The 26698-nt window shown below is 33.7% G+C and overlaps 1 protein-coding gene across 2 annotated transcripts in view; it reads right to left on the minus strand.

Annotated features, from left to right (window-relative positions):
- The window catches only part of LOC138708761 (uncharacterized), a 96546-nt gene that overhangs the window by 6643 nt on the left and 63205 nt on the right, over positions 1-26698 (minus strand). Inside the window, exons 8-23 of one of the 2 annotated variants that reach the window (XM_069838917.1) lie at positions 26319-26418; positions 25191-25391; positions 23410-23610; positions 21168-21378; positions 19249-19400; positions 18965-19159; positions 17361-17499; positions 14928-15085; positions 13944-14158; positions 12637-12826; positions 10414-10702; positions 5278-6120; positions 4298-4473; positions 2255-2422; positions 1489-1638; positions 736-1036 (exon numbers count right to left, since the gene is read on the minus strand). In XM_069838917.1, the coding sequence (XP_069695018.1) occupies positions 736-1036; positions 1489-1638; positions 2255-2422; positions 4298-4473; positions 5278-6120; positions 10414-10702; positions 12637-12826; positions 13944-14158; positions 14928-15085; positions 17361-17499; positions 18965-19159; positions 19249-19400; positions 21168-21378; positions 23410-23610; positions 25191-25391; positions 26319-26418 (3689 nt within the window). Of the gene's footprint in view, positions 1-735; positions 1037-1488; positions 1639-2254; positions 2423-4297; positions 4474-5277; positions 6121-10413; positions 10703-12636; positions 12827-13943; positions 14159-14927; positions 15086-17360; positions 17500-18964; positions 19160-19248; positions 19401-21167; positions 21379-23409; positions 23611-25190; positions 25392-26318; positions 26425-26698 lie in introns of both variants that reach the window. The other variant, XM_069838916.1, reaches the window with a different exon arrangement.

Below are 26698 nucleotides of genomic sequence, written 5' to 3' on the forward strand. Positions count from 1 at the left end.
TTCCTCTCTCAAAGTGAGAGTCCAAGTTTCACAACCATAAAGAACAACCGGTAATATAACTGTTTTATAAATGCTAACTTTCAGATTTTTTGACAGCAGACTGGATGATAAAAGCTTCTCAACCGAATAATAACAGGCATTTCCCATATTTATTCTGCGTTTAATTTCCTCCCGAGTATCATTTATATTCGTTACTGTTGCTCCAAGAGATTTGAATTTTTCCACCTCTTCGAAGTATTAAATTTCCAACTTTTATGAGAATCTATAGCAAAGATATTTTGTTCATTGCAGAGATCTAAGTTTTCGAAGTGTATTTTCGGAATTTTTTCTTGTTGCCAAACTTTCAGAACGGCCCCGAGGTTCACTCAGCCTCCTATAAAATTGAGTACCGGGTCTTTCCTGGGGGTAAAAGGCGGTCAGAGCGTGGTGCCGACCACACCACCTCATTCTAGTGCCGAGGTCTTGGAAAGCATGGGGCTCTACCTCCATGCCCCCTCACCCAAATGCCTTCATGGCATGTCACGGGGATACCCTTCCCCCCCCCCCTGAAAATGGACGTGTCAGGTTTTAAAAGTTTGCTCCTCAATTTAAAAACTCAGATTCACTGCATCTCAAATTATCTATCACAGCTTGAACGATTTCTTAAACATAAAATAAATTGGACGTCAACTAATTACAGTACATCCTAACTAGCAAAAGACTTCTTAACAAATTTAAAGAGAAAAATAAATTTACCTGCTAGTACAACTCCCAGGGTTGCCACGTCTTCTGCCGTCCACGTCTCTAGAGGACCATATTCAGATGATCTCATTGCCAACATTGCAAACTTGTACAAACAGGGTGTGGGACAATCCTTCATTCTACCAAGTACAGGTGATGCCTCGAGAAACACAGATTGTCCTAGCAGGTCATGCAACCTCTGCGAAGTAACTGTTACGACTTCACAGAGTATTCGTCCAAGTGCTACAGCTATTTCCGTTGTCATTTTTTTGATACCATAGTTACTCTGCACAAAATGGCTTCCCACTTCGTGTAACTGTAGCAACAAGAAGTACAAATAAAAATGTGCGTAATTAAGTCTGTCAGATGCTACATCTAAATTTATTTCCAGCAAGGAATTGACATTAGCTCTAGCTTTTAGAATGCTATCAATATTTGGGTCTACATATTGAAAACTTTGACACACAGGCTACAACTAGGCAATGAATTCTTGAAGCACTATTGAAATAAAATGGAGTATTTCGATGCATTACCTATGTAGGATTCCACGTTAAGAAAAACATTAGTTTTATGGGCCTTGCCTAGTACATTGTGGTAGGCTGGAGTTTCTATGGCAACTGGTCATTTGACGGAATAGCCCAATATAGCCTACTCGATGCTTTTTTTTTTTTAATATGAAATCCTCTATAGAAGAAAACAATTTCGTGAAGTAATTAAGTTATGTTAATTTAATGTAATATTGCGCTTCATATTGAACTTTATGCTTACCACATGTGTGTCCACAATCATTTCACTCATGATGGCCAAATTATCCAAAGTATATGGAGTTCTTAGATTTAGGTCGATTCGTGAAATGTCGTCTACATCAAGAACTTTCACCAGTTTTCCCAAATCAGACAAATGATCCAACACTTCCTCCTGCAAATTGAAAGTTTGAATTATGGGTACTATCGAGGACACACAACTAAAAACATGTTCACTGTGGTAATTAAAAACATTATTATAAAAAAAATGTGTGTGTGTCTGATGCCTATCCACTTCACTTTGCGTGATTCGGGTTCCGCATACTGCGAATAGATGGCAGAACTGTGACCCATTTTCAAATTGCACACCACTTCGGTGGGCCACGCTATGCAGGATGTGTTTCTGTGAAGAGTTATGTCGTATACTAGAATAAGTGTATGTTAAGTGTTCGTGGTAAGTGTAGGGTAGAGAATGGGTGAAGATGATGAAAGTGAGGAAGGGAGAAGGGGAAACTCGGTGCCGGCACGTAGCCTACTCCTGTCGAATAGCACCAAGAGGACAGATTTAACGTCTCCATCCGACCGACGAATCACTATCAACAGTAACATATTCCTTCTCTTGATATGCACTGTGAGATATGGGATTTAACCCAGGTATATTGATGCACATTATAATGTGATTCATGCAAATCTGAGAACCTCTATTGTTGCCAACCAAGGTTAGGAATGCGTAACGTACATAGCAAGTTCGTTTTGTATAGGCTCAATGGAAGTTTCAATAAATCACTAACCTTATTGACTAGGCTCCATATTTTCTTTTGTACTTTGCTATCCAAATCAAGTGTTCCGAAAACATCTGCACACTTTTCCACTTCTACAGATCCCATATGTCCAACATCAGTCTCATCCAGTGCCAGAGCTGCAAGAGGGCCAGCTGCTCTGATTGCATCACAGGATAGCTAGAATGTTTAATATGGAACTTTTATTAATGTGTATTCAAGGCAAAGAAAAGTTAACACATAAGTCTACTGATAATTATGTGAACTTTAAAACAAAATGGCTATATGAACAACTCACACCTATTATAGGTCATCTGTTAATTTTACTACAGAAAAAAGTATTAAAATTTGTTTAAAAAAAGCAGATAGATTACTCAACTGAACTGTTGTTTAAACATGTCGAAGTTTTCAACATTAAACAAATTTATTATTTTACCTTGTTAAAATATTTTCACAGAAATCTTAACTTTGAAAGGTATATACATGCATAAATATAGAACTAAAAATATGAATTCTCTGCGTTTATCTGAACCTAAATGTAAAATCAATGCATCTTTTATCATAGCATTAGTCAAGATCCTAGATTATTAAACAAATTTTCTTTTAATATTATTTTAACCACTAATTCTCTCCAAATTAATAAAAAAAAATAAAAAAAATTGTATTGGATTTATAGTTTGGGTTTAAAGATATTTAACATTTTTTTAATCTGTAATTTATTCACTCTCAATTTTATTTTTGTCTATTGGAATCCCCTTCTGGGCTAGTTTATATTACATTAATATTAACTTGTGTTCATTTTGAATTTACTAGCAATAAAATGAAATAAAATAAAATAAAGTTACAAACAGTTCCGGATTCAATTTTGAGATTAAGAAAACTTTGAACAGCTCCAGTGAGACATAGCAATGTATACGTAAACAGTTTTACTACCAATTTTATCCAGGGTAAAATAATTTTTATTCCATTTATATTTATTTCTGGTCCAGGGACCAGGGAAAATACTTCTTTTTTACGAAAGCATTCGTCCTGTATTCACTGTAGGATGGTTCAACTTTGAACTTTGTTACACAAGGAATATATTTCACTAGAAATTTATCAACATGGCCTCCACAAGATACTAAAATTAACGTAAAACAACATTTACCAAAGCTTATCTTCAGCAGAACTGTAGTTATTCTGTCAGTTCGTTCTGAATAAGGGAGGAAGCAAAGGTGAATAATTACCCAGACGTGGGGCTTTGCCTTTCTTCAGTGCTGATGGTAAATATAGGAATATATCAAATTTCAATGGTTGGCTATATTCGTCTCCAGATGAACAAAAACCCTTCGAGTGGATGCCACTCATGGAGCGACAGAGTATACTAGTTACTGGGGTCATTAAGACTGCTGAATCCACTGATGTGACTAGAATTTTTACCGCTATGCGTTTCAAATACCGGTATTCAAAATAACTTCAGTTATTCAAGTGAGTTTAGTCTTTTGTAAGGAGTCTGAGTAAGATACCATTCTAGTACCGATTTTTGTTCATCTTTGAAGGATCGTCAAATCCTTGTAACTTTTGGAAGATTTTCAAAATGACTAATTTAAAGACACGCATTAGAAGTACTTTATCTAAGATTCATCTTCAAAATCTCTTTAGAAAAGTTCTTTAACTACGAAGTAATAAATAATGAAGATTTCACATTGAGCTAAGTAACAAAGTACCAGCAATAATAATATGAAGACGAGGGACGATAATGTAATAAAATGATACAAAAAATCCCAATATGCAATATATTATTAAGAACTATTCTTTATCTGCAGAGCTATGACTAAATATTTAAAGAAGAATTATCAGTTAAATATTATTAGTACTGGTATTTCATGGACTACTTTAAGGCACAAATATATTCTATACACACACTCAACTACACAGGAATTTTATTTTAATTTCCTTCCGAATTTATATATTAATGCAAATCACGTTTCAGATACTAAAATATTTTTTAATCTCTGAAATACTTCAGAAGGGATTTAAATTTATGGAAACAGAAAGCATACACAGAATTCGCACCTTTTGCCAGTATCTCATTTCCGTCCTTTCCTTCGGTTGCAAAGAAACTACTTCTGTGGTTGATTCAATTGGAGTGCTGGTTTGTGAAGTAGAATGACTGGTATCAGACACCAAGACAGCTCTTAAGATATCTCTGGACTGTTCCATTTTTGTGTTGCCACTGACTACAAGCTCCTCTGAAAAGAAAATGAAACATTCTTCATGTACTACTTGAAGTGTGGTCACTTAAACGTAATGTTCGTAGTTTGTTTTGTATGATCATAGAAAATCTGAACAAAAATATTCTCATAAGAAGCATTTTCCAAGTTTCAGCTTTAACATATTACTGTTTAGCTAGTTCAACAAAGTCGCTCATTTTAATCGTAATAAAAACTAAATTATTTTATTAATGAAATTCATCTTCATGAGATAGTACATTTTCCTTCTAAGTATTGTCAATTACTATACAAGATGATTTCCTACAGTAAACTTGGGTTTAACGAATTAACACTGGAGAAGTAACGTGGGATAGATTAAACGTTTTTGCTGTTCGTGATTGTTATTGTTTTGTTAAATATGTAAGGATGTTTGGGATTCGAAATAAAAGCTTAATCTCTGTTCATTTGTCTTCATAGCCCCCGTTACATTTAACAAGGTAGGCAGAGCCTTCTTGTTAATACCGGTCCTTCAAAATTACTTCATTTCATGAGGCCTTGTCTCGAGACAACAATGCAAATTGATAGTCGAAACGATTGACACATCAGTATGACGCCAATATGTCGTTTAAAATTGTACGGTAACGAATAATATTAATAAATAAATAAGTAATTAAAATAATAATAATAATAATAATAATAATAATAATGATAATAATAATGATAATAATAATAATAATAATGATAATGATAATGATAATAATGATAATAATAATAATAATTTCGAGTCCTGTTTGAAGTTATATAAACTTATTACTTAATTTGATTGCTTACTGAAAATCTTACCATTTAAATCATCTTCATTAACATGTCTTTTCGTTTTTGTATTGTTTGAATTTAGTATTGATGGGAGTTGTGATATTTCTTCTAGTTTTGTAGAGAGGGAATCGTTCTGTTCCTTCAAGGAAAGCGAAGCATTTTCCAATTGTCTTGCATTCTCTTCCGAATTTGAAAGCTTGTTTTGAACATCTTCAGCAGCTTTAAGCGGAAAAACTGTTGCGTGTTCAGAAATGTTTTCTGAGGAGTTATTACTTAAAACCGACTCATTAACCTGATTAATTGATGTCCCAGTGCTAGATTGCCGACTAGAATCTGAAAATGTAGTTCTTGGGAACTCTGTTACAATTGATGAATTGGGTGAAACAGTTGTTTGCCATTTTCCACTTTCAGTCGCCATTTCAGTTTTCATTATTGAATAGCTGTCATCCTCATTTTCAATAGTGTTTACTCCATGCAATACGTTCTCTGGACTGCTGCTTTTTGGTATTTGAGTTGACGTGTGTAATTGGCTTTGTGTAACGACTTCTGCAATGGCTATTGTAACATTTAATTTCCCATTTTGTACAAGAGACGCATCTGAACTCTGAGTTGAAGCTCCAATTGAGGTGAGAACAGATGCCGTAGTAGATTCACTAGTCACAAATGAATCTACTGAAGTAGACGTAGATGATATAATAGACGTAGATTCTGTAGTTTTTGGTTCGGTGGATGGTGATGTACTGTAAGATATACTCGTTTCCAATATACTAGAGGTTGTAGCAGTACTTTTAGTCTTGCTGTGAGTAGAAGTGCTTTTAGTTCCAAGATAATCTTTCATCGATACTTCTGTCACTGCTTCTGTTGTTTGATCTGAAAGAAAGTTATAATATTACAACAAAGAAAATATGTATATGGTAAGTTTTTAATTCTACATAAAAATAGTGTTGCATTTATAACATAAAATTATACGACGTATAGGCCTATACAGAGTGGGTCCAAATATTTTTATAAGCAAATTTGCTATAGTACACTGAACCACATTATGTAAAAAAAAATTCATAATATTCTTACAATGAAAGATCACTCAATATTAAGAAACTTCCAAACAATTTATATATTACTAGCCGTAGCCGTGCGCTCCGCTGCACCTGTTAGAAATAATTAAAATAGGGCGTTTGATTCAGGGAACATTCGTGTTTGATAGAAGGATAAATCGTTTAATATGTTACCTAATTTAAATTGTACTTAAATAATTAAAATGCGGTCATTTTGGTCCAGAGAACACTCAGAATTTACTGTAGGCCTAATAACATTATAGCATTATGTCGATCTAGAGAAACTACACTTTCCAATGGTGAAATAATAATTAATTATACAAATCGGTTAATTTAGCTTCCGATATTACTTCATACAAACACAAACATTCTCTGTAGGCTATGTTTCATAGCTTTTGATTGTTGTTGTCCAAGGCCCCTTATAAACGTAGTCATTTGTTTTCATTTCATTACACCGCCTTAGATGGCATTGTATTTTAATTTTAAAACTCATTTATCTCATTAAATATCAGTCCTATAAAAATTTTGTAAGGAATAACACTTATCGGAAATCATTTTTAAAGAGACTTTTGTTATGTAACATATTTCACAAAAATCAATAATAAGCGAGATATTTCGATTTAATTCAGGCCCCGTTATAACCCCCCTTTTAAGTAATGTATTTTGAATGTCATATAGCCTAAAATCTAAGTTACAACGAACTTAATGTATATTCCAATTTTCATATAAAGCGGTTCAGCCATTATCGCGTGAAAAGGTAACAGACAGACAGACAGACAGACAGACAGACAAAAATTTCAAAAAAGCGATTTTCGGTTTCATGGTGGTTAATTATATATGTTGGGACCAATTATTTTTGGAAAATCGAAAATTACCAGAAAAATTTCGGCTACAGATTTATTATTAGTATAGATTACAAAAAGCGCATCCTGAAATATATAGAAATCTTTAATATTAATCCTGCGTTGTGCATATGAACGAGCTACAGACAGTTAAAGAGGAGTTGGTGGGGGTCTCCGCCATCCAATGGGAGTCTATTACGTTTGACCTAACGGCCATGAAGATTGAATATTATGTTTGTTGTCTGAAGTAGCGTAGAGAGCGAGCCACACTTTCATTTGTCTCGGACATTGTTAGAAATTCGTAGGTTTAATCACGGCCGACTTTATGCTACCTTCGCTTCTCTGTAAAGGAGAAGCGAAGCGAGCATCAAGTCGGCCGTGGTTTAATTCGCACAAACAAAACATTTGAAAACAGCACTGACCATTGTATTAGAAGGGCAATTTATATTATGTGAATTTCGTATGGCAGAAAATGTGTCAACTCTCCTTGATGAATAGTAGTTTGTGCAAGAAACTACTGTGTTTGTAGCATTTTTTTATTCAACTATCATTCACAGGAGAATGAATTTGTTCGTTAAGCAGGAACCGTCATATTATTGATGAGTAGGCCTACAAGTTTGTTTCAAGAATTTCATATGCATTTATTGTAATGTATTGAAAATTCCCGATCACTCACCCACACGCTCACAATATAATAGCAATAGACTATGTAAAATTAACAGTTTTAATATGTTCCAGAATTACATTTCCAAAAATGATGTACAAATTGTTTAGACCTCTGCTTAACATAGACTTGTGTTTCCTTATTTTTAACTAGCCGTACCCGTGCGCTCCGCTGCACCTGTTAGAAATAAATATAAAGTAATTACATAATTAAAATAGGACGCTTGATCCAGGGAACATTCGTGTTTGATAGAAGGATTAATCGTTTAATATGTTACTTAATTTAAATTGTATTTAAATAATTAAAATGCTGTCATTTTGGTCCAGAGAGCAATCATTTGATGCAATGACAATTCCTTTCACATGTTTCTTAATTGTTATTACATGCAACCAGTTTAATGAAGATTGACATATCATTTAGTTCTAATGTGTACACTTTATATTACTTGCTAAATGTTTCAGAAGTTACTGTAATAACATTGCAGAATTATGTCCATCTAGAGAAACTACACTTTCCAATGGTGAAATAATAATTAAACAATTAATTAGCTTCCGATATTACTTCATACAAACACAAAGACATTCTCTGTAGGCTATGTTTAATAGCTTTCGATTGTTGTTGTCCAAGGCCCTTATAGACGAAGTCATTTGTTTTTATTTCAGTACAGCGCAGCGCCTTAGATGGCGTTATTGTAATTTTAAAACTCATTTATCTCATTAAATATCAGTCATATCAAAATTTTGTATAGAATAAAACTTATCGGAAATGATTTTTAAAGAAACTTTTGTTATGTAATATTTTTCATGAGAATCAATAATAAGCGAGATATTTCGATTTATTTAATTCAGGCCCCCTTATAACCCCCCTTTTAAATAAAGTATTTTGAATGACATATAGCCTAAAATCTAAGTTACAACGAACTTAATTTATATTCCAATTTATATTCATATAAATCGGTTCAGCCATTATCGCGTGAAAAGGTAACAGACAGACAAAAATTAAAAAAAGTGATTTTCGGTTTCAGGATGGTTAATGGTACATGTTGGGACCAATTATTTTTGGAAAATCGAAAATTACCAGAAAAATTTCGGCTACAGATTTATTATTAGTATAGATATAGATGAGTAGGCCTACACGTTTGTTTCAAGAATTTCATACGCATTTATTGTAATGCGTTTAAAATTCCCGATCACTCACCCACACGCTCACAATATAATAATAGAGGGCTATACAAAATTAGCAGTTTTAATACATCCCAGAATTATATTTCCAAAAATGATGTAGAAACTGTTTAGACCTTTGCTTAACATAGAGTTGTGACTCCTTATTTTTAATGCATGTAAGCTCGCCTTGCTACGTTTAGGAACTGCACTGCTTGCCTTTCGCTCCCTACACTGCTTAGACAACACAACATGTATTCAATCCTCTCACCCAATAGGTCAAACGTAATAGACTCCCATTGGATGGCGGAGACCCCCACCTCCGCCTCTTTAACCCTCTTTAGCTCGTTCATATGTGTATCGTAGAAAGTAATATAGATTTCACCATATTTCAGGATGCATTTTCGAATGGACTATAAATTGTTTGAAAGTTTTCGTAACATTGAAAGATGTTCCCTTGTTAGTTATTTTAGACATGAAAAAATACCAGTTCGTTAAGTTCGTTAATACTTGCAGGCGATTCATTTCCCCTACGAACGCCTGGCTAGTTAAGCAGAGGTCTAGGCTTGTGGGGTTGTCTATCATTCAGGCTTACCTCTAAGATCTTTGTACTGTAACAAGTAATGAAATAACTTAACGCGTACCCAAACAAATATATTAACACATGGTATTAAATTCATTATTCACTTTGTGTCATAATATGTTCCAATTTCGAACACAAGCTACATTTTTATTCTCATAAGGATGTAGAATGTAATAAAACAAACAAATTAATGTTATCCAAATTATCAAAATGAAATAAAGTTTTATAAACGATATGACATCAGTTTCTAAACTATTACGAAATAATTTAAATAAATTCACATTTAAAATTATTATTAAAATAGAAGAAACATACGAAATAAAATCTCAATTGTTAAGCACACTTAAATGCCATCGACCTGAACTGGGATCGAGCCCATAACCTCGAGCACAGAAGGCCAGCACTCTAGAAACTGTGCCACCCAGACATACTTCTAACAGTTATCTGAAGAATTTAAATATATTTCTCGTGAGAAATAACAATCCTGATACTAACTTCGCTATATTCCATTATTATTCTCCGCAATTGTGGTACTACATTACATCCTGAATTAAGCCAGGAACATGAAAGTTGCAACCTAAATGTTTATGTTTTATAGGATGCAAGACTAAAAACTTAAATTCATTTGCTGATTATTCATAATGATTATGATATCTACGAACTTAAAAATAATGGAGTGATTTCAGAAAAAAACGCAAGTAGCCTACATTCACTTTAAACACAAACTTCTCGAATTTGAACCAATGTCTCCAACACGTAAAGTTATTTGTAGCATTCTGCATCTTTGGAATAATTAAGGTAGAGTTTTGACGTACCGGTAGCCTACGTATCTAGGTAATACATAACATTTAGTTTTAACCTGTAGTAAAATCCATTTCTGCTCCTGGCCTCTTCATCCTAATTGGCTCCTCCTCTTCATCGGGTTCTAACACCTTAACAATACTTTCAGGATGTTCCATCTCCACTGGAACGTCAGGAATAACCATTTTCCTCTTGCTTTCTACTTTCTTTGACTGATCGATCAATTGTGAGGCACTGACTACAGTGTTCAACTGGTTCTGCAGTGCAGCGAGGTACCACCGTGTCAGTCCACGTACCGATGCTATGTAGTCTGCAGATTCCGAATCGTCGAGAACTTCAGCACATGCCTGAAAATTAACATTATATTTAATGCATCTTAATTGTAAAAACTTACCGTCTGGATGTATCATATCATAATAGGCCTCACTTCAAAACACTGTTCCTCAAACGTCTTTCTTGAAATATTAATTATTTTCATATTCTTTCCCAATAAAATGTTTAGGAAGTAGGCCTATGCAATTGTAATTGAGTATTTCCAGAATGGTTATCAACTTCAAAGCACATACATGAAGTGAACAAATCTAAAAATTAGACGTTACATATTGATGAATTTAACTTCCAAATCACACACGAAAAAAGAAAAAGGGTGTTTCAAAGGAAGTATACTTCAGTTTCACAAACACTGCTGTTAGGACATTTTTCATACGAAAATACCCGACTATTTCTGTAGAAAAATTATTGTTAAGAACAAGTTAAAATAATTTTCTTAATTTCATGATACTATTTATTAATTCAAACATATTCTGTTCTTGACCCGATTCTCTACTTTTATCTTCGTAATTATCCCCGTTTTGTAATAATTGTATTGGTTTTGTAATTTTATTGAAGCTTAGGTATGTTTCATTCAGTACGAAATATTTATAGGAACCGTCCGAGAATACGAGCTTGCTCAAACGAGTTGCGCTACATCAATAATTTATGACTATTAAATGCACAGAAGCACACCAGATATGAATCATCAGATTTTTATTCAACATTGACTAGATTTTGTCACAAAAAGTACATCGTAAGTCTTATATGTTAAATTTCCAACATTTAATCATGGCAAACGTCACATTTTCTTTTTAGTAATCAATTAGTCATATATAACTTTTGCAATTTTCATTATTTCACACTTTGTCGCATTGACTATCTGTCTCCGATATGGTCGATTTTTTTTTATTCTACCAATCTTAAGGGAGGATATACAGATCTGAGTACTAAAAAATGAGGGAAATTCAATTTTTTTTCTCAGCAACTAACGACTTTCACCTTGCAATTTGACATGCTCACTATTCACTGCTTCTGCGATTATAGACTATTTTCAGATTTACTAAAAGTTCCACCATTATGAGTAATTGTCATAACAAAAAAGTGGCCGTTTTGTGCACTGATGTGCCATTTTGTGATAATGTCCACAAATATGAATATTTCTGAGCCGTTCTTTTTTCTATTTATTCCTGAATGTTAAATAAACAATGTGAACTACAATCTTGTAACCATTCACAATAAAAGCATTTTTTTTATTTCTTGCAAGTTTAATTTTTAACGTTTTTAGGTAAAAAAATTTAAAAAGCTTTAAATGTTACAGCAATGATTGTAGTTCACCTTTTTCATAAGTATGAAAGACAATTCCATGCAAAATTTTACTGTGGTATCTTAAAAACTTATCGAGTTATGAAAAACCGGTTTTGAATTGTACAAGTTACGAAAAATGAGCGTTAAATTATACCTTGTGTGTGTAGAGCTAATTAATCGCATCCTCATACATTTATGGTCATATCTTTCAAAATATTGTAGGCCTATATATCGTAAAAATTCCTTCACTGACAAAGATAAACGTCCAATCTTTATGTAAGAAAGAACTGAAAAATGACAACCCTCAAACCTGTATACCCCCCTTAATTCAATTATATTTTTGAAGTAGGGGCACATATGGTACAATGCTATAATAGCCAATATTAAAAACGTCTAGCAGAGAATTTTTCATAGTTTCTAGAATCTTCAACAACGATAAATTAATGATAAAATGAACACTGGAAGTTTTACTTGCGAAATTGTATATAAAAAAAAAAAAAGTATTGTGTGACGGTTCCCAACTTTACTTTCTTACAATTTTTTTTTTTCGTCAAAGATCCACTACTCTTATCAAAGGTGACCAGTAAGAAATTTTTAAGTGCTATAAAAAAAATGTGCACAGGTACGTGAACTAACGTCCTTCCCATCACATCCCACCCTATACCTGATAGATCGGAATGGTGTCCACTTTCCCAGGCCAGTCCACTTTCACGTGGTATGACGACTGTTCCACTAAAGTGTCCGCAGCTTCTCTCCAGCTGTCTTCAGGTACAGAGTTCAACCCATCAGTTGGAACCACTGCCAGGAAATCGCCCAAAATTGCTAATGTTCCAGCAGTCCATGTAAATGTGTCTCTGCACAAAAAATGTCATTTATTGATCTTAAATATGCCAAGATATTCACTAATTTCAACATTATACACTCTCAGATCCTTGGTACCAATGATAACATCTATAACCGATTTGAAAGAATGATCAAACTACCACAGTCTACTAGCCTATATATACAGTCACGAAGCTTGAGTTGTGAGGGTGCTAGGAACAATAGACTGTGCCAGTACTACTGGGTGTTCAGTTCAAAGTGTGTCATGGCTCGCTGTATGCCGTCATGTGGCTAGCCGATGAGCCTAGAGAATTCAATCTTCCTACACTTCCGCAGAGGCGTATAACCGATGAGGCAGAGAAGTTGCCTAGCAAGTACGGCGTTCATTCTGAAGAGTACGTACCGATACGTACGGTAACGCCGGTAGTGGCAGGAATGTGAACTGTTTGGAAATACGTACTGTCGGGATATGGGGAGAGGGTTAAGACGATTACTTACGTATTTGTTGACATTAACTTCGACGGTCAACATGGACACGGAGCATTTGATTTGTGTTGTGGAATGTTACCGTACGCAACCGATGATAAATACCCTGCGTACGACTTGCCGGCGCAAAACACAGTTCGAAAGAGGTTATGGTAGCACACAGACCGTACAGACCGCCATCTGTTGCTACGACGTTCAAGTTATACCGTACATGTTCTCAAGTTCAGATTGAAGAACGCCTTAAATATTAGGCAACTTCTCTAACATATAAGCTGAAACTCGCTTCAAATCGGTGACCCAACAACAGTGACGTCATGACACTTTGAAATGAACACCCAGCATTTCGCATTGTCTGTGATGAGGCGATATTAGCGATTCTAGTGGCTAGCAACTATCTATGGATACATATTCCCTACGTATTGAGCTTCGTAACTGTGTATGTAGACTGTGATCTAACGTTAAAACTCCTTAAACTGAATTAATAACAGAATGGATACAAGTCACAAAGGTGTAGCAATTTTTTAAGTTTTAATATTTAACACAGTGTATAACTACAACGTTAGTTCATTTTAACAAGTTTTAAGTGCTTTGAGATCACTTATGTCGCCCTACAGATTAAGAATAAAATGATACTAACATACACAGTATTATGAAGTATCTTACCCAAATGTCTTCAGCAGAATTTGATACCACGCTGCCCTTGTAGCAGAATCTGCACACACAGTCTTCGATTGAGAATCACCAACTGACTCAATAAACAGTTTGAACGAAGTTGAATTTATCTTCACTATGTCTTCGGCAGTTAAGAAATGAACCAGATTTCCTAAACTGAAGAGTTCCACAGCTTTAATGGAATTTATATTTTCATACGGTTGAGCCTGTGAATAATTTTATATAAAGTATATTAGTATCAGGAATTGTATCAGGAAAAACGAAATGCTAACTAAATTAAGAGTAGGCTACAGTATATTGTAACGGATTTTTTTTTTAATTTTGTATTTCTAAGGATTTTAGTTGTGGTATTTATAAAATGTCATTTTTAATATCTGTAATTCCCTTTCCTATGTGAAAACATGAAATTAATATCAAACGTGATGAAATTAAAAATTTATTTTTTCTTTCCAATGATAATTTTCAAATCTCAAAACTAAAAATAAAATCTCAACTTTATTATAACCAAAAATGAAACTACATTTTAACGTGTCTTGCTCCATTGTTTAAAATTATGACACTATCCCTTCTGTTTGATTTAATTTAAAATTATTAATTATTATATTTCAAATTTTCAAAAAAGTTCACATACAAATATTTTAAAATATTTTTTTTTTTTTTTTTTTTTGGATTAGGTACTCTTTATTTTATCGAGTCTTATTGCTGCGAAATTCGAAATTAAATATGATTAACTGGAAACAATATGTAAGTTTACCTCACGTAAGAGTTTCAGGTTTTCAGTGATTAAGTTACAATTCTAGCAGTGTTAGTCACAGTAGTATTTTTTATTATATTCTATTTTATACTTAAGACTGAAGACAGTTTTTCAAAAGCTTTAAAAATATCACTAAAAAAAAGGAAAGTATTCTGGAAACCAACTCCTATTTGGGTTACCTATTGGTCCTAGAGATACAAATTTATAAAAACTATACTCACATGCGTTTTTAAAAGAAGTTTTGCATACATTTGCGGTTTACTTTCTTTTGTAGCAACTAGAAGTTCTGGAAAAGGTAATTGTCCGATAGCTTCAAGAATTTGTTGACTATGGCTCGACACTTCAATGTCCTGTGCTGGTAACGTTGATAAAATGTAACCTGTCGATGTGAGAAATTCGATACAACATAGTAATAATAATATTTATTTATTCTGGTGAAGTTAAGGCCATCAGGTCTACTCTTCCACTTAGCCAGAAACAAAAGAAGCTAATGCAATTTTACAGACTAATATTTAAACACTAATAACAAAATGTATATAGTCATACAAGCACAAGTTGAGTAAAATAATGCAAACATACTAAATAATTACAAAATAATATAAGGCTAGAAGTTACATCCAAGCGGTAAGTGAACCAATATTACAAATTACAAGAATAATAAATTCAAATGTAATACAACGCTGAGAAAAGTTTCATATACACACATACACACACACACACACACACACACACACACACACACACACACACACACACACACACACACACACACACACACACACACACACACACACACACACACACACACACACACACACACACACACACACACACACACACACACACACACACACACACACACACACACACACACACACACACACACACACACACACACACACACACACACACACACACACACACACACACACACACACACACACACACACACACACACACACACACACACACACACACACACACACACACACACACACACACACACACACACACACACACACACACACACACACACACACACACACACACACACACACACACACACACACACACACACACACACACACACACACACACACACACACACACACACACACACACACACACACACACACAGGAGAAATAAACATGAATACTGGTCACGTGTTTAATCAATTCACTTTTGTTGTTTTCTAATGCCAGGCGTTTGACAAAGTCATTTGACCTCTTGCACTCCAATATTTTTCAAAGATATTATCATGGCCAGCCACTGAAGCACAGATTTTGAGGTGCTCCGAATCCATTTCTTGGCTTGAGTCGCACAATGGGCAGTTAGGGGACTGATATATTCCAATTCTATGCAGGTGTTTGGCCAAACAATCATGGCCTGTTGCCAATCTAAATGCAGCTACAGACGATTTTCGTGGTAAATCGGGAATTAACTGTGGATTATGATGCAGAGAGTTCCATTTTTTCCCTTGAGATTGTGTTAAATTTTGTTTGTTGAAGTCTAAGTATGTAGATTTAATAACTCTTTTCACAGAATTATACCGCCAGCATTCGATTGTAAGATTTTAGTTGAGTCTGTACCATTAAAGTAGTCCCCGCTCGGAGATCCGATTGGGGGACTATTCAATTCACTTTTAAATTGCAATATCGTTCGACAGTTCCCGATGGAGTTGGGTAGGGAGTTCCAGAAACGAATTGCTGATACTGTGAAAGAGGAAGAATAGCGAGTTGTTTTACGACATTTTTAGAACGAGTATCCAGGCTGTGATAAGATGACAAGAAATTAAAACGCACCAAGAGATAGTTAGGCGAAGAAGTATTGATGATGCGATATAGGAAAATTACTGAATGGATATATCTTCGGTCCTGTAACATAGGTACTATTTTTTTAGTGTTCATTTCAGGTCTCGCTCCTCTATTTTTTCAACTTCAAAAATTGACTCTGTAGGCCCATATTGGGCAATATTTGGAATTTCACCACAATGCCAGGCACGAGTTCAAGAAGTGGATGACGAAAATGCGCTGGCTACAGGAGTATTACTAGTTCTTAACGTCAGGCTCAAGAGATTATTGATGGACCTAACATAAGAATCGCAAAAATGCTGCTGTCTCCAAGTAGGAAACAAGTCAGTAATAACTGGTCTTATAACAGGGCACAACCTAATGAGACATTTGCATGTAATTGAACTTTATGAGGACCCAGCATGTCGAAAATGTGGGATGGAAAACGAAACCTCAGCCCATATTCTCCATCGATGCAAGGTTTTCATTGCATTAAGACTGACTTCTGGGATCACACATTTTGGAACCAGAAAATACCAAACGAGTGTAGTTGAGGACACTATCGTCCTTTATACAAAGGATTGATCTACTATAACCACTCTGCCTGTACTGTAGGTGGCGCAATGGATCTAAGAAAGATCTAAGTGTATAGGTACCTCATTGTCTCTACCAGATCGATCGATCTCAATGAATTAATGAATAAATCAATCCAACCAATCCTCTTAATTCATAATAACTAATCAACATAAATGGGCATATTTATTTTCCATTTGAACATTTATAAAACCTTTGCTTTGTTATCAATTAAGTATTATTACAATATTTACATTGCATATTAAAAATTTAGTCTTAGAGTTTCTTACCACCAACTGCTGCTATCTCTGCTGGCTGTAGATAATCCAGTAGTTCTGGAGAATGGTTAGCAACTTGCAAACTTGCCTTCATCTCCAAGTAATTCATTAAAGCCATTTGAGAGCAGTATTGCAGATCCTTTGGAAATGGCTGGAAAATTAATATTCACATTTTCTTATAATTTTAACTGTTTCCTCAAATTATCTTTAGTCGACAATTGAAACCATGCACAAAGAATTTGAAATTTTAGTAAGAATGTCGTTTAAAATTACACATTTTCCTTTCATTATATTTTGAGACACGTTGATAAAAAAGTGTATGAACTTTCTATACTAATTACTCTTTAGTTTTGTTACAACAGAAACCTAACATTGTTACTAATATTTTAGAAATATTTACTCATATACACAAGTCACGATTTCTTAAATTTCAAAGCTAAATGAGAAAAACATTACTGTATTAATAAAACAGACTACAGTGTAAAACTTATTTTATAATTGTTCATTTATTCAGTCTTAGTATGTTACAAATATTGTTAAAATGAATTAACTACGTTATAAAAGAGTGTTAACTCCCTTTGAGGAACTATGAACACATTTTTTTATTTGCCTTCTAATCGAAGGCTTTTCTATTTGTAAATTAAATGAAAATATAGAGAACGAACATTTTGAAAATTATATTACTGTATATTTCGATATTTATTTACTGTACTATTGTAAATCTACATAAAAAATTTCATGCAGATATCTTTGATATTTCTAGAGAAAAAATAAAAAAGTATATGTGTTGAAAATATAGAAAACTCACGTCCGGGTCCCCTTAATTAAAAAATTAGACTTTTCTGAGAAATTTTTAACAGACGAATGTGACAGAAAAAAAAACAATTGCACTTTACTCATATGCGAATTTCATTTCTTTCAGAATACCGGTAATTCATAGAAAATAGGAATTAATAGGGATTTCTGAACTTTATTGCAATTAATTTTTCTTCAGACTGGTTTGAACTTATTTTATTTTATTTTGGTAGGTTATTTTACGACGCTTTATCAACATATCAGGTTATTTAGCGTCTGAATGAGATAATGGTGATAATGCCTGTGAAATGAGTCCGGGGTCCAGCACCGAAAGTTACCCAGCATTTGCTCATATTGGGTTGAGGGAAAACCCCGGAAAAACCTCAACCTGGTAACTTGCCCCTACCGGGAATCGAAACCGGGCCACCTGATTTCGCGGCCAGACGCGCTAAGCATTTACTCCACAGGTGTGGACTTGTTTGAACTAGTTCAGTCTTCGTGCACATTATATTTGAAGAGTTTCAAACCAGACATCAACCACCAAATCCACATGAAATTGTTGTGAAGATATTCATGTTCAAATTTCAACTGCGAACGGTTTAACCCATATGCTGCGAAACTTAATATCTTAATTACACCCTTCAGCAGTTAAGGAAATTGCTATTCACGTTTACCCCAAGGTGAATTAAGATAAGAAGGTGTGATTAGGATAAACTTAAGTTTTTTAGATATTGTGGAATAGTCACGTCTGGGTTGAAACCCTTCATTTAGTTCCTAGACTTCCTACACATACATTATTCAAGACAGTAGGCCTACTGTACCTTTCTGACATTCTTCCTGGCTCTATTGTATTGCTCCATTATATAAATAAAGTCCACAGTTTCCATCGCATAAATATCATTGCATGACAGTCCAAGCAGAGCGGGATAGGATCTGTTTGACAGGAGAATATCTGAAGTCCATAAGCCATTTTTATTTGTCAGCTTCGTTCTCATAGCTGCCAACCAAACTGACAACTATTGGAAGAAAGAAGTTCAAATTAAAGACATTATAATGCAACAAAATTAAGAACTTTTTATTTATTAGTTAATATGAAAATACTTACGGTATTTTGTGGTAATTGTTTGATATCATTGTCGAAGTCTTTTATATTCTGTAAGTCTGTTATGATTGTTGCTATAGTTCGAGAAGGCATTATCTTAAAGAACTGGTTTCGTTCTTTGTTTGTTAATATTGTCTTCAATGTAAATGGATCGCCTGTGAATTAACAGAGACATACATTGTAAACAAATTCTAATCCATTCAAAAAATTTACATTCTTAATTGAAATAACATAGTAATTCTTGACCGTTAAATACGTTCACTTTAAACGAGATACAAGAAATAAATTCTTTAATTTACGATGTTGCATGGTTTAGCATTTTCTAAAGAACATTGATAAACAAAATTTACCTGGTCGTAGTTACTGCTCATTTAGAACAAAAATATCTTTGAACGAACTTTTAGATCAGTGTTCGTATGATATTTTGTGCGAGATCGTGCGTATTTGCTCGTTTTCCGCATAGAACCAATACGCGGTAAGTGTGAAATGCCACATTCAGTATTCCCAACGTAACACACACAACAATTTCCCTCTTCTTACCGCTTAAGCGCGACATTCATTTTACTGCTTTAGGCTTTTAACATTATTTTTAGAGACGTTTAACATAGTAATAATTATAAATTGGAAACTTACTACTGCAATTTCACCCAAATTGCAATGTTAATTATTGTTTTTAAATATTTGCAAAAATTAAGTAAAGTCTACTACTCCACGAAACTTATTGCATTCCTGATACAAGTAACATTAAGGAAGCCGTGAAAAAATCAACAAGATTCCAGATGCCGATGTTATTACTGCAATATGTTATGTAAATAATATTGTTAAAATATTAAAATGAAAAATAAATCATTACATAACCTTACCGTTTGTTTTAAGTTCGCATTTATAGACTGGGAGAAAAAAAAGGACAGACATATCACGGCCTGCTGGAGTATAGTAAACACAGAAAACATTTTATAGCAACAATGTTGAAGAAAGATATTTTGGTGTTCCGAAGTTGCCGTCATTAAACAGAAACCAACATGGAGATTTCATTGCAACTAATTAGAAATTAGTCTTTCAGGTATGTAATAAACGATTTTCGCACAAAATAATGTACGATACACGAGCGGTATGTTTGTTTTCATGTTCTCGGAAATTAAAAAAGCCGGAAATTAAAAAAGCTCAACTACGTTTCGCTTTTTCAATCTTTTCCTCGACCATGAAAACGTCAACATACCGCTCTTGTAACGTATATTACTATTTTCTTTTGCTTTGTAAGTATTACAACTCGATAATGACAAGTACTTTGGCCATGCAAGCATATGTGTTGAGTACGGAAAAGATTTATAGGTGCTAAAGAAATAAATTTAAGTTTCTATAAAATCAAATTTAAGACTTTTAGGTGTTTATATACAATTATCAATTAATAATTTTTACTCAATATTCAAATTTTGGTAGAATTGATGTACAAAGAACTGTGCTGACAACGAGTGCTAGTAAATGGATTTGAATGCTATCAGTACAAGGAACTCTTAAACGAATAATAAAATATACATCGTAATTAAACTAACCAATCAACCTCTTTTGGCCAACAGAATTTATGAACTGTAATTTACAGTATCTGCTTTCACCTCTAACAGCCCTACAAATAGATATGTTCGGCGAAACAAGGACTGATGCAAGAATAATTATCTACCAATGGTTTTTATTACTCCTTGCAAGCTTTCAGGATTATTTTAAAAGAGAATAACTTTTAAGTTATTACATCATAAATAAAAAAATGTTCTTATAGGCTAATAGAGTTAGTTTTGAGAAATAATCCGTTTCTATGAAGGAAATTAATTTCTGGAGAATGTATGTTAATATTTCACTGAGAATAACATTTCATATTGTTTAATAACTACATTAAAACTACAATCTTATAAATTTATAACACTCACCAGCCAGTTTTTTTACTTTTTGTAAGATAGCTGCAACTTTAACTGGCAAATCAGATGGAAGGTTGGCGAGGAGATGGGAGAGCAGAAACTGCGGCAAGGTTGTAGCTGCAACCAGTTGTGAAGATGGCAGTGCTCTCAGCAAACCTTTCTGGCTCAGCATAAAATCTGGATTCTCCAGGTTGAGAATTTTTCCTCCCGTGAGCATACGTGCCTATCACAAGTAATATCATTATCAAATACGATCTCTCGAATCAGGCAGTGATTTAAATCGTGGTACATTCTTTATCACAGACATTCAAAATTTGCATTGGTAGCAACACACTTCAGCATGAATTGTACAAGCCTTTTCTCCAAAAATATCAAAATTTATTTGGTTGTAATGGACAGTAGCTCATTGCTTCACTTCACTACGACCTGCATAGCCTGTCCTAATGAAGGCTCTCACTTGAAATTAATAGTTGAAGTTATTACATTTGGGAGCCAAGTGCGAAAACGGCTACTGGTGGATTAATTTTACTATTACACGTCTACTACGTCATACTACTTTTGATCAATAAAACGGTACGAAAGGATGCGTTTCAACCAATACTGGCTATTTATCGCTACTATTTTATCACTTTCCTTTTGTTTATTTTTATCAGTTCCCATTGGTTTCTTTGTTTGCCAACATCTCAAAATGCAAATTCTTTACGTACTATAAAACATGCTTTTCGATCGTCATTTATTTCCCGCATAGATAGTCAATTGAAAATGGCGGCTCCGTTCAAATGTTTTGGTGAATCTAACATTAGTGAAATAGAATTTTAGCAAGTCGATTAATACCTATTCTATTGTAATAGCACAGTCTCGTATATACACTCACGAAGCTCAATACGTAGTAAATATGCATTCATAGATAGTTGCTAACCATAGGATCGCTACTATCGCCTCATTACACACAATGCGAAATAGTACCTGCACAGTCTATTGTTCCTAGTACCCTAAAACTCAAGCTTCGTGACTATATACTAGACTGTGGTATTAGAGTAGCCTATTTTATTTCTTCTAATCTTTATACACTCTTCTGTTTTTATTTCCCTACCATTTGTTTCTTTGTTTGCCAACATTTCAAACTGCAAATTCTTTACGGTACTATAAAACATGCTTTACGATCGTAATTTGTTTACCGCATAGATAGTCAACTGAAAATGGCTTCTTTCAAACGTTTTGGTAAATTTAACATTAGTGATATAGAATTTTAGCAAGTCAATATTTTATTATATTAGATTATTTTTTTCTAATCTTTACATAGGTTACTTTCTTCTAATCGTGTAATAGTCAATTAAATCCCACTCTAATTTTGATTTTCTCTTGATAAATCAAAACCTCTAGTGAGATTACTGTTTACAAAACCTAGGTTTGGAGGTCTAATATTTTCCGAAGACCGAAATTCGGACTTTGGCCTTTATAAAACAGCCAAATTTCGACAAATTGAAATCATCCAAAGTCCGACATTACATTTTCCTAACACTAAAAAATGTCGCAATAATGAACAGTAATTCCCAACATCAATTTTACCTTTTCATTGAAAATTGAAACAAAACCATTTTTCAGAAAATAGGAGCACATTTTTATAAAGATAAAATGTTGTTACAGCAATTAAAATTAAACTAAACAAGCGTTAACAATCAGTTTGCTTTACTACGATTAATTGGACTTTCAATTCTAAAAGTCTTCTTCATGAACAACTCAGACTTCTTCAATAAACTCTGAGAATGAAAATTAACAAAGCCTAATATGAAAAGAAAGAAGATGTAGGCTATATAACTTATCTGATGAGATTTTTTTTTACATTCTCCTCAAGTCTTGCAGAGTGGAATTCCACTCACCTTCACTGCGAAGGAATGACCTCCAGAAGCATTGCTTCTCTTTGCAGCGTTGCAACACGTTGCATCTCGTATTCTCAAAACTACTGGACGTATCAGAAAACTTGTTTGAAAAACTTGTTCTCATTGACTTTATTACCACTGAATGTAACAGGTTCCCTTTCACCCTGTATTTAGAACTATGGCAAATATTAGACGCCCAAGTCTAGGTTTGATTAAAATGAACTGTCAATGTCATTTGGACAGGAGTACATTGCTTGTTTCAGATGACCTGCATTCTCTGTCCTAATGAAGCCTCCGACTGTTAGGTTATCTCGTTAAAATTTCTCTTCAGTAGTATAATATACTAAAATAAGATTAAAGTTCTCTTTTCTTACCTGTCTTGCTGTTATCTTGTCAGAATCTATTATAGACTGTACTAAAGCCGATGGTGGTGAAAGTTTGTAGGGTTCTAAGGCTTTTGCTGGAAGAATATAAATGAATTTTCCCAGATGTTCAATTCCATCACCCCATGTTTCTGGTCTCTCACTCTCCAGTCTTCCCGACAGCACTGATTGAGCAATTAGAGATTGAAGTATCTGTTGATAAAAATAATGACCTTCGAACAATAAAAGGAGCAATTTATAAAACTATGCTTTAGAAAACATGTATGAAATGTTTCGTCCTTAAATAACAACACGGTAACTTTTCGTTCTGCGAAGGAATTTTGCAATGTTGCATATTTTGTTCGGATCAAATTTTTGCATATCTAAATGACAAAACTAAAATTACTCCAATCATTTATAATAATAATAATAATAATAATAATAATAATAATAATAATAATAATAATAATAATAGTGGCTTGTGCAGCAAATGCTGCAAACTAAGTTCATTAGACGTTCAAATAAACATTTTTCAGATTTATTTTCAATGAAGAATACCAGACATTCTGAAAGTTATTTGCTTCCATATTAATGAAAGATACTCTCTCTCGAGCCAATACTGAAGAGAACCACGCATATAAATATCTACACCACACCGCCATTAAATATATGAAAAAGACCCAACCCCACTTGATTAATAACTAAAAACATTTAATTTTTATTAATATTATTATCTTACGCAATTTTATAGCTTTCAGTAACATATACTACATAGCCGCCACTCAGTAAAATATAGAAATAAAAATCTAATTTAAGTTATTCTCTACATCTACTTAGCCTACATAATCCCAAAAGTTTCACTTTCATGTCATTAATATGTATAATTAATGAAAAATAGTCACATCATGGCATTAACTACAATAATATTTCATTTCTAATGGTAATAATGTCATCAAACCACCTCAAGTTTTGTAGTTTTTAATATCCAATACACAGTTGTACCCAGCTGTACCCAGAAAATTACACACCACAGAATCGAACCTGTAAATTATTTTTAGTAAGTTGAGTTTTTAATAACCAATTTAATTTGAGCTCTAAATATGTCCGCAATCTTGCAGATCATGGCTTTCGTGTAATATTGTTTACTGTAGTGTGTGTTTTGTTTTATTCTGAAATGCAATTAGCTAGTTCTCAAAACTGACGACAGATGGATTTTGGAAAACAGGAAAATTATGTTGAAAAATTGACATTTCACTGAAAACTACTATTTTTCTGAAAAACTGAGTTCCAATCTTTAAAATGATGGTCATTTATTAAAATCCGTTCAGCCGTTTTCCCGCAATTTCCATTACCAGTTCAAATTATATACTGCTCTCTTAAATTGACTAAGGATATTGGATATTAAATCAATGACTTTCCCAAAACACGCTATGAAATGTTACATATAAAACAATTTTTATCTCGAAAAAGCAAAAAAAAAAAAACGGGCAAAATTGTATTAAACTGTTTTGTTTAAAATATCTCAAAGAATAACCTCGGAAATTAATAACATTATTTACGGTTCAATCCTGTATATGCAGTATACTGTTTGATGAAGTTTGAGTTATATATTTTTCATCAATTTTTGTACGTTGTCAATGTCATTACAAACGCAAACAGTTTTTTCATCAATCCACGTAAATATTCACATATATTTCAAGGTCGAAACATCATGAAAATCAGATGACACTTTACGTATTAAACATTGAAGAAATATCTAATAAATGGAAATTAAAATTAATACATTTTCTCACCTGTTTAGCAGTTGCGTAGGAACATAACTTCTCTTGTTTTATAAAAAGTGACGTAAGAACCCTGAAATCTGTTGTGTTAATATTAAATCTTTGTAGATTTGCTGGAGATAGTTGCAAAGCCACTGGAAGGAGTTCCCTTTCTGTCAAATTAGCTGATGATAAATTTCCATTTGAATATAAAATGTTGAAAAGGGTTTGGACCTATAACAAACAATGTCACGTATTATATGTAATCAAATCTTTTGTTCTCTTTTCCCTACACCAAGTAGATGTATCAAACATTAACATAGATTACAGTAATTTAAATAAGTGACCAGCAATAATTAAGATACAATATACAATAATCTTTCTCATCTTACCATGCACTATGACACCATGTCTTAAGTTTAAGCGTTTCAACTTTTTTAAATTACACAGATTAATTACCTTCACCATACATAGACAAATTGTATAACATATTTTATGCTCGACCATGCCGAAATGTAGTAATTGTACACCTGGTAGCAGACCTTTAATGCATGTCATTAAAGTACACCTACTCATTAAAGGTCAGGTCTTTCAGCCAATGACGACTCAGGTTACAACTGTTCAGCCAATGACAGGTCAGCTTTCTACCGTTATAAAACCGCAAGTATCGATTATTCTCAGATATGCAATCGAAAGAGAATTAGCGAAAAGTCACGGAGGCTGGAAATCCAATACTGTCGCAGAAGGTTATGTTCTGTTACTATAATAATTAGCGTTAATTGTAAATAATATTCAAATAAATTCAATTTGTCATTTCGTTTTTCAATGTCTAATTTAATTTCAATGTTATCTCTGTAGGTTCTTATGGCCTAGCAAGGTCAATGTGAACAACTGTTCCTCGTAGAAAATCAATACTTTCGCACATCTCACAACATACGGGACATTGGCCGAGGTCAGATATAAAGAAAATTAGTAATATCAAGTTAGAAATATGGTCGAGCATAAAAAGTCGTATGAAACTCGCCTATAATGGTAATTAAGAAGCTCGTATGAAAATTATGAAACTCGCTTGCGCTCCTTTCATAAATATCCATACTTGCTTCTTAATTACCTTCATTATAGGCTCGTTGCATAATGTACTATAAAGAAACATTACCCCACCTGGAGTCTGCTAAGATGTGTTTTAAACAGCTTGGTGCTCTGCAATTGTTGAGCAGTTAGCCATTTCAGCTCATCTGGGGTAGCGCCCTCCAGAAAATACCTGAATCTGAAGCACATGTAGCGTATCAGGCATTGACTAAAATGCTTAATTTCTAGTCAATCATCATTATCCATGAAGTGCAACGAAAATAAGATTTACTGCACGTTTTATATAGTAAAATATATTCTAAACAGATAAAAACCACAACAAATTTGAATAATTTCAAGGGAAAAATTGTTCCGGGGCCGGGTATCGATCCTGGGACCTCTGGTTGAACGTACCAGCGCTCTTACCAACTGAGCTACCCGGGAACTCCACCCGACGTCTCAACTTTTCCCTT

This window comes from Periplaneta americana, chromosome 11 (assembly GCF_040183065.1).
Source record: "Periplaneta americana isolate PAMFEO1 chromosome 11, P.americana_PAMFEO1_priV1, whole genome shotgun sequence".
NCBI classification, from domain to species: domain Eukaryota; kingdom Metazoa; phylum Arthropoda; class Insecta; order Blattodea; family Blattidae; genus Periplaneta; species Periplaneta americana.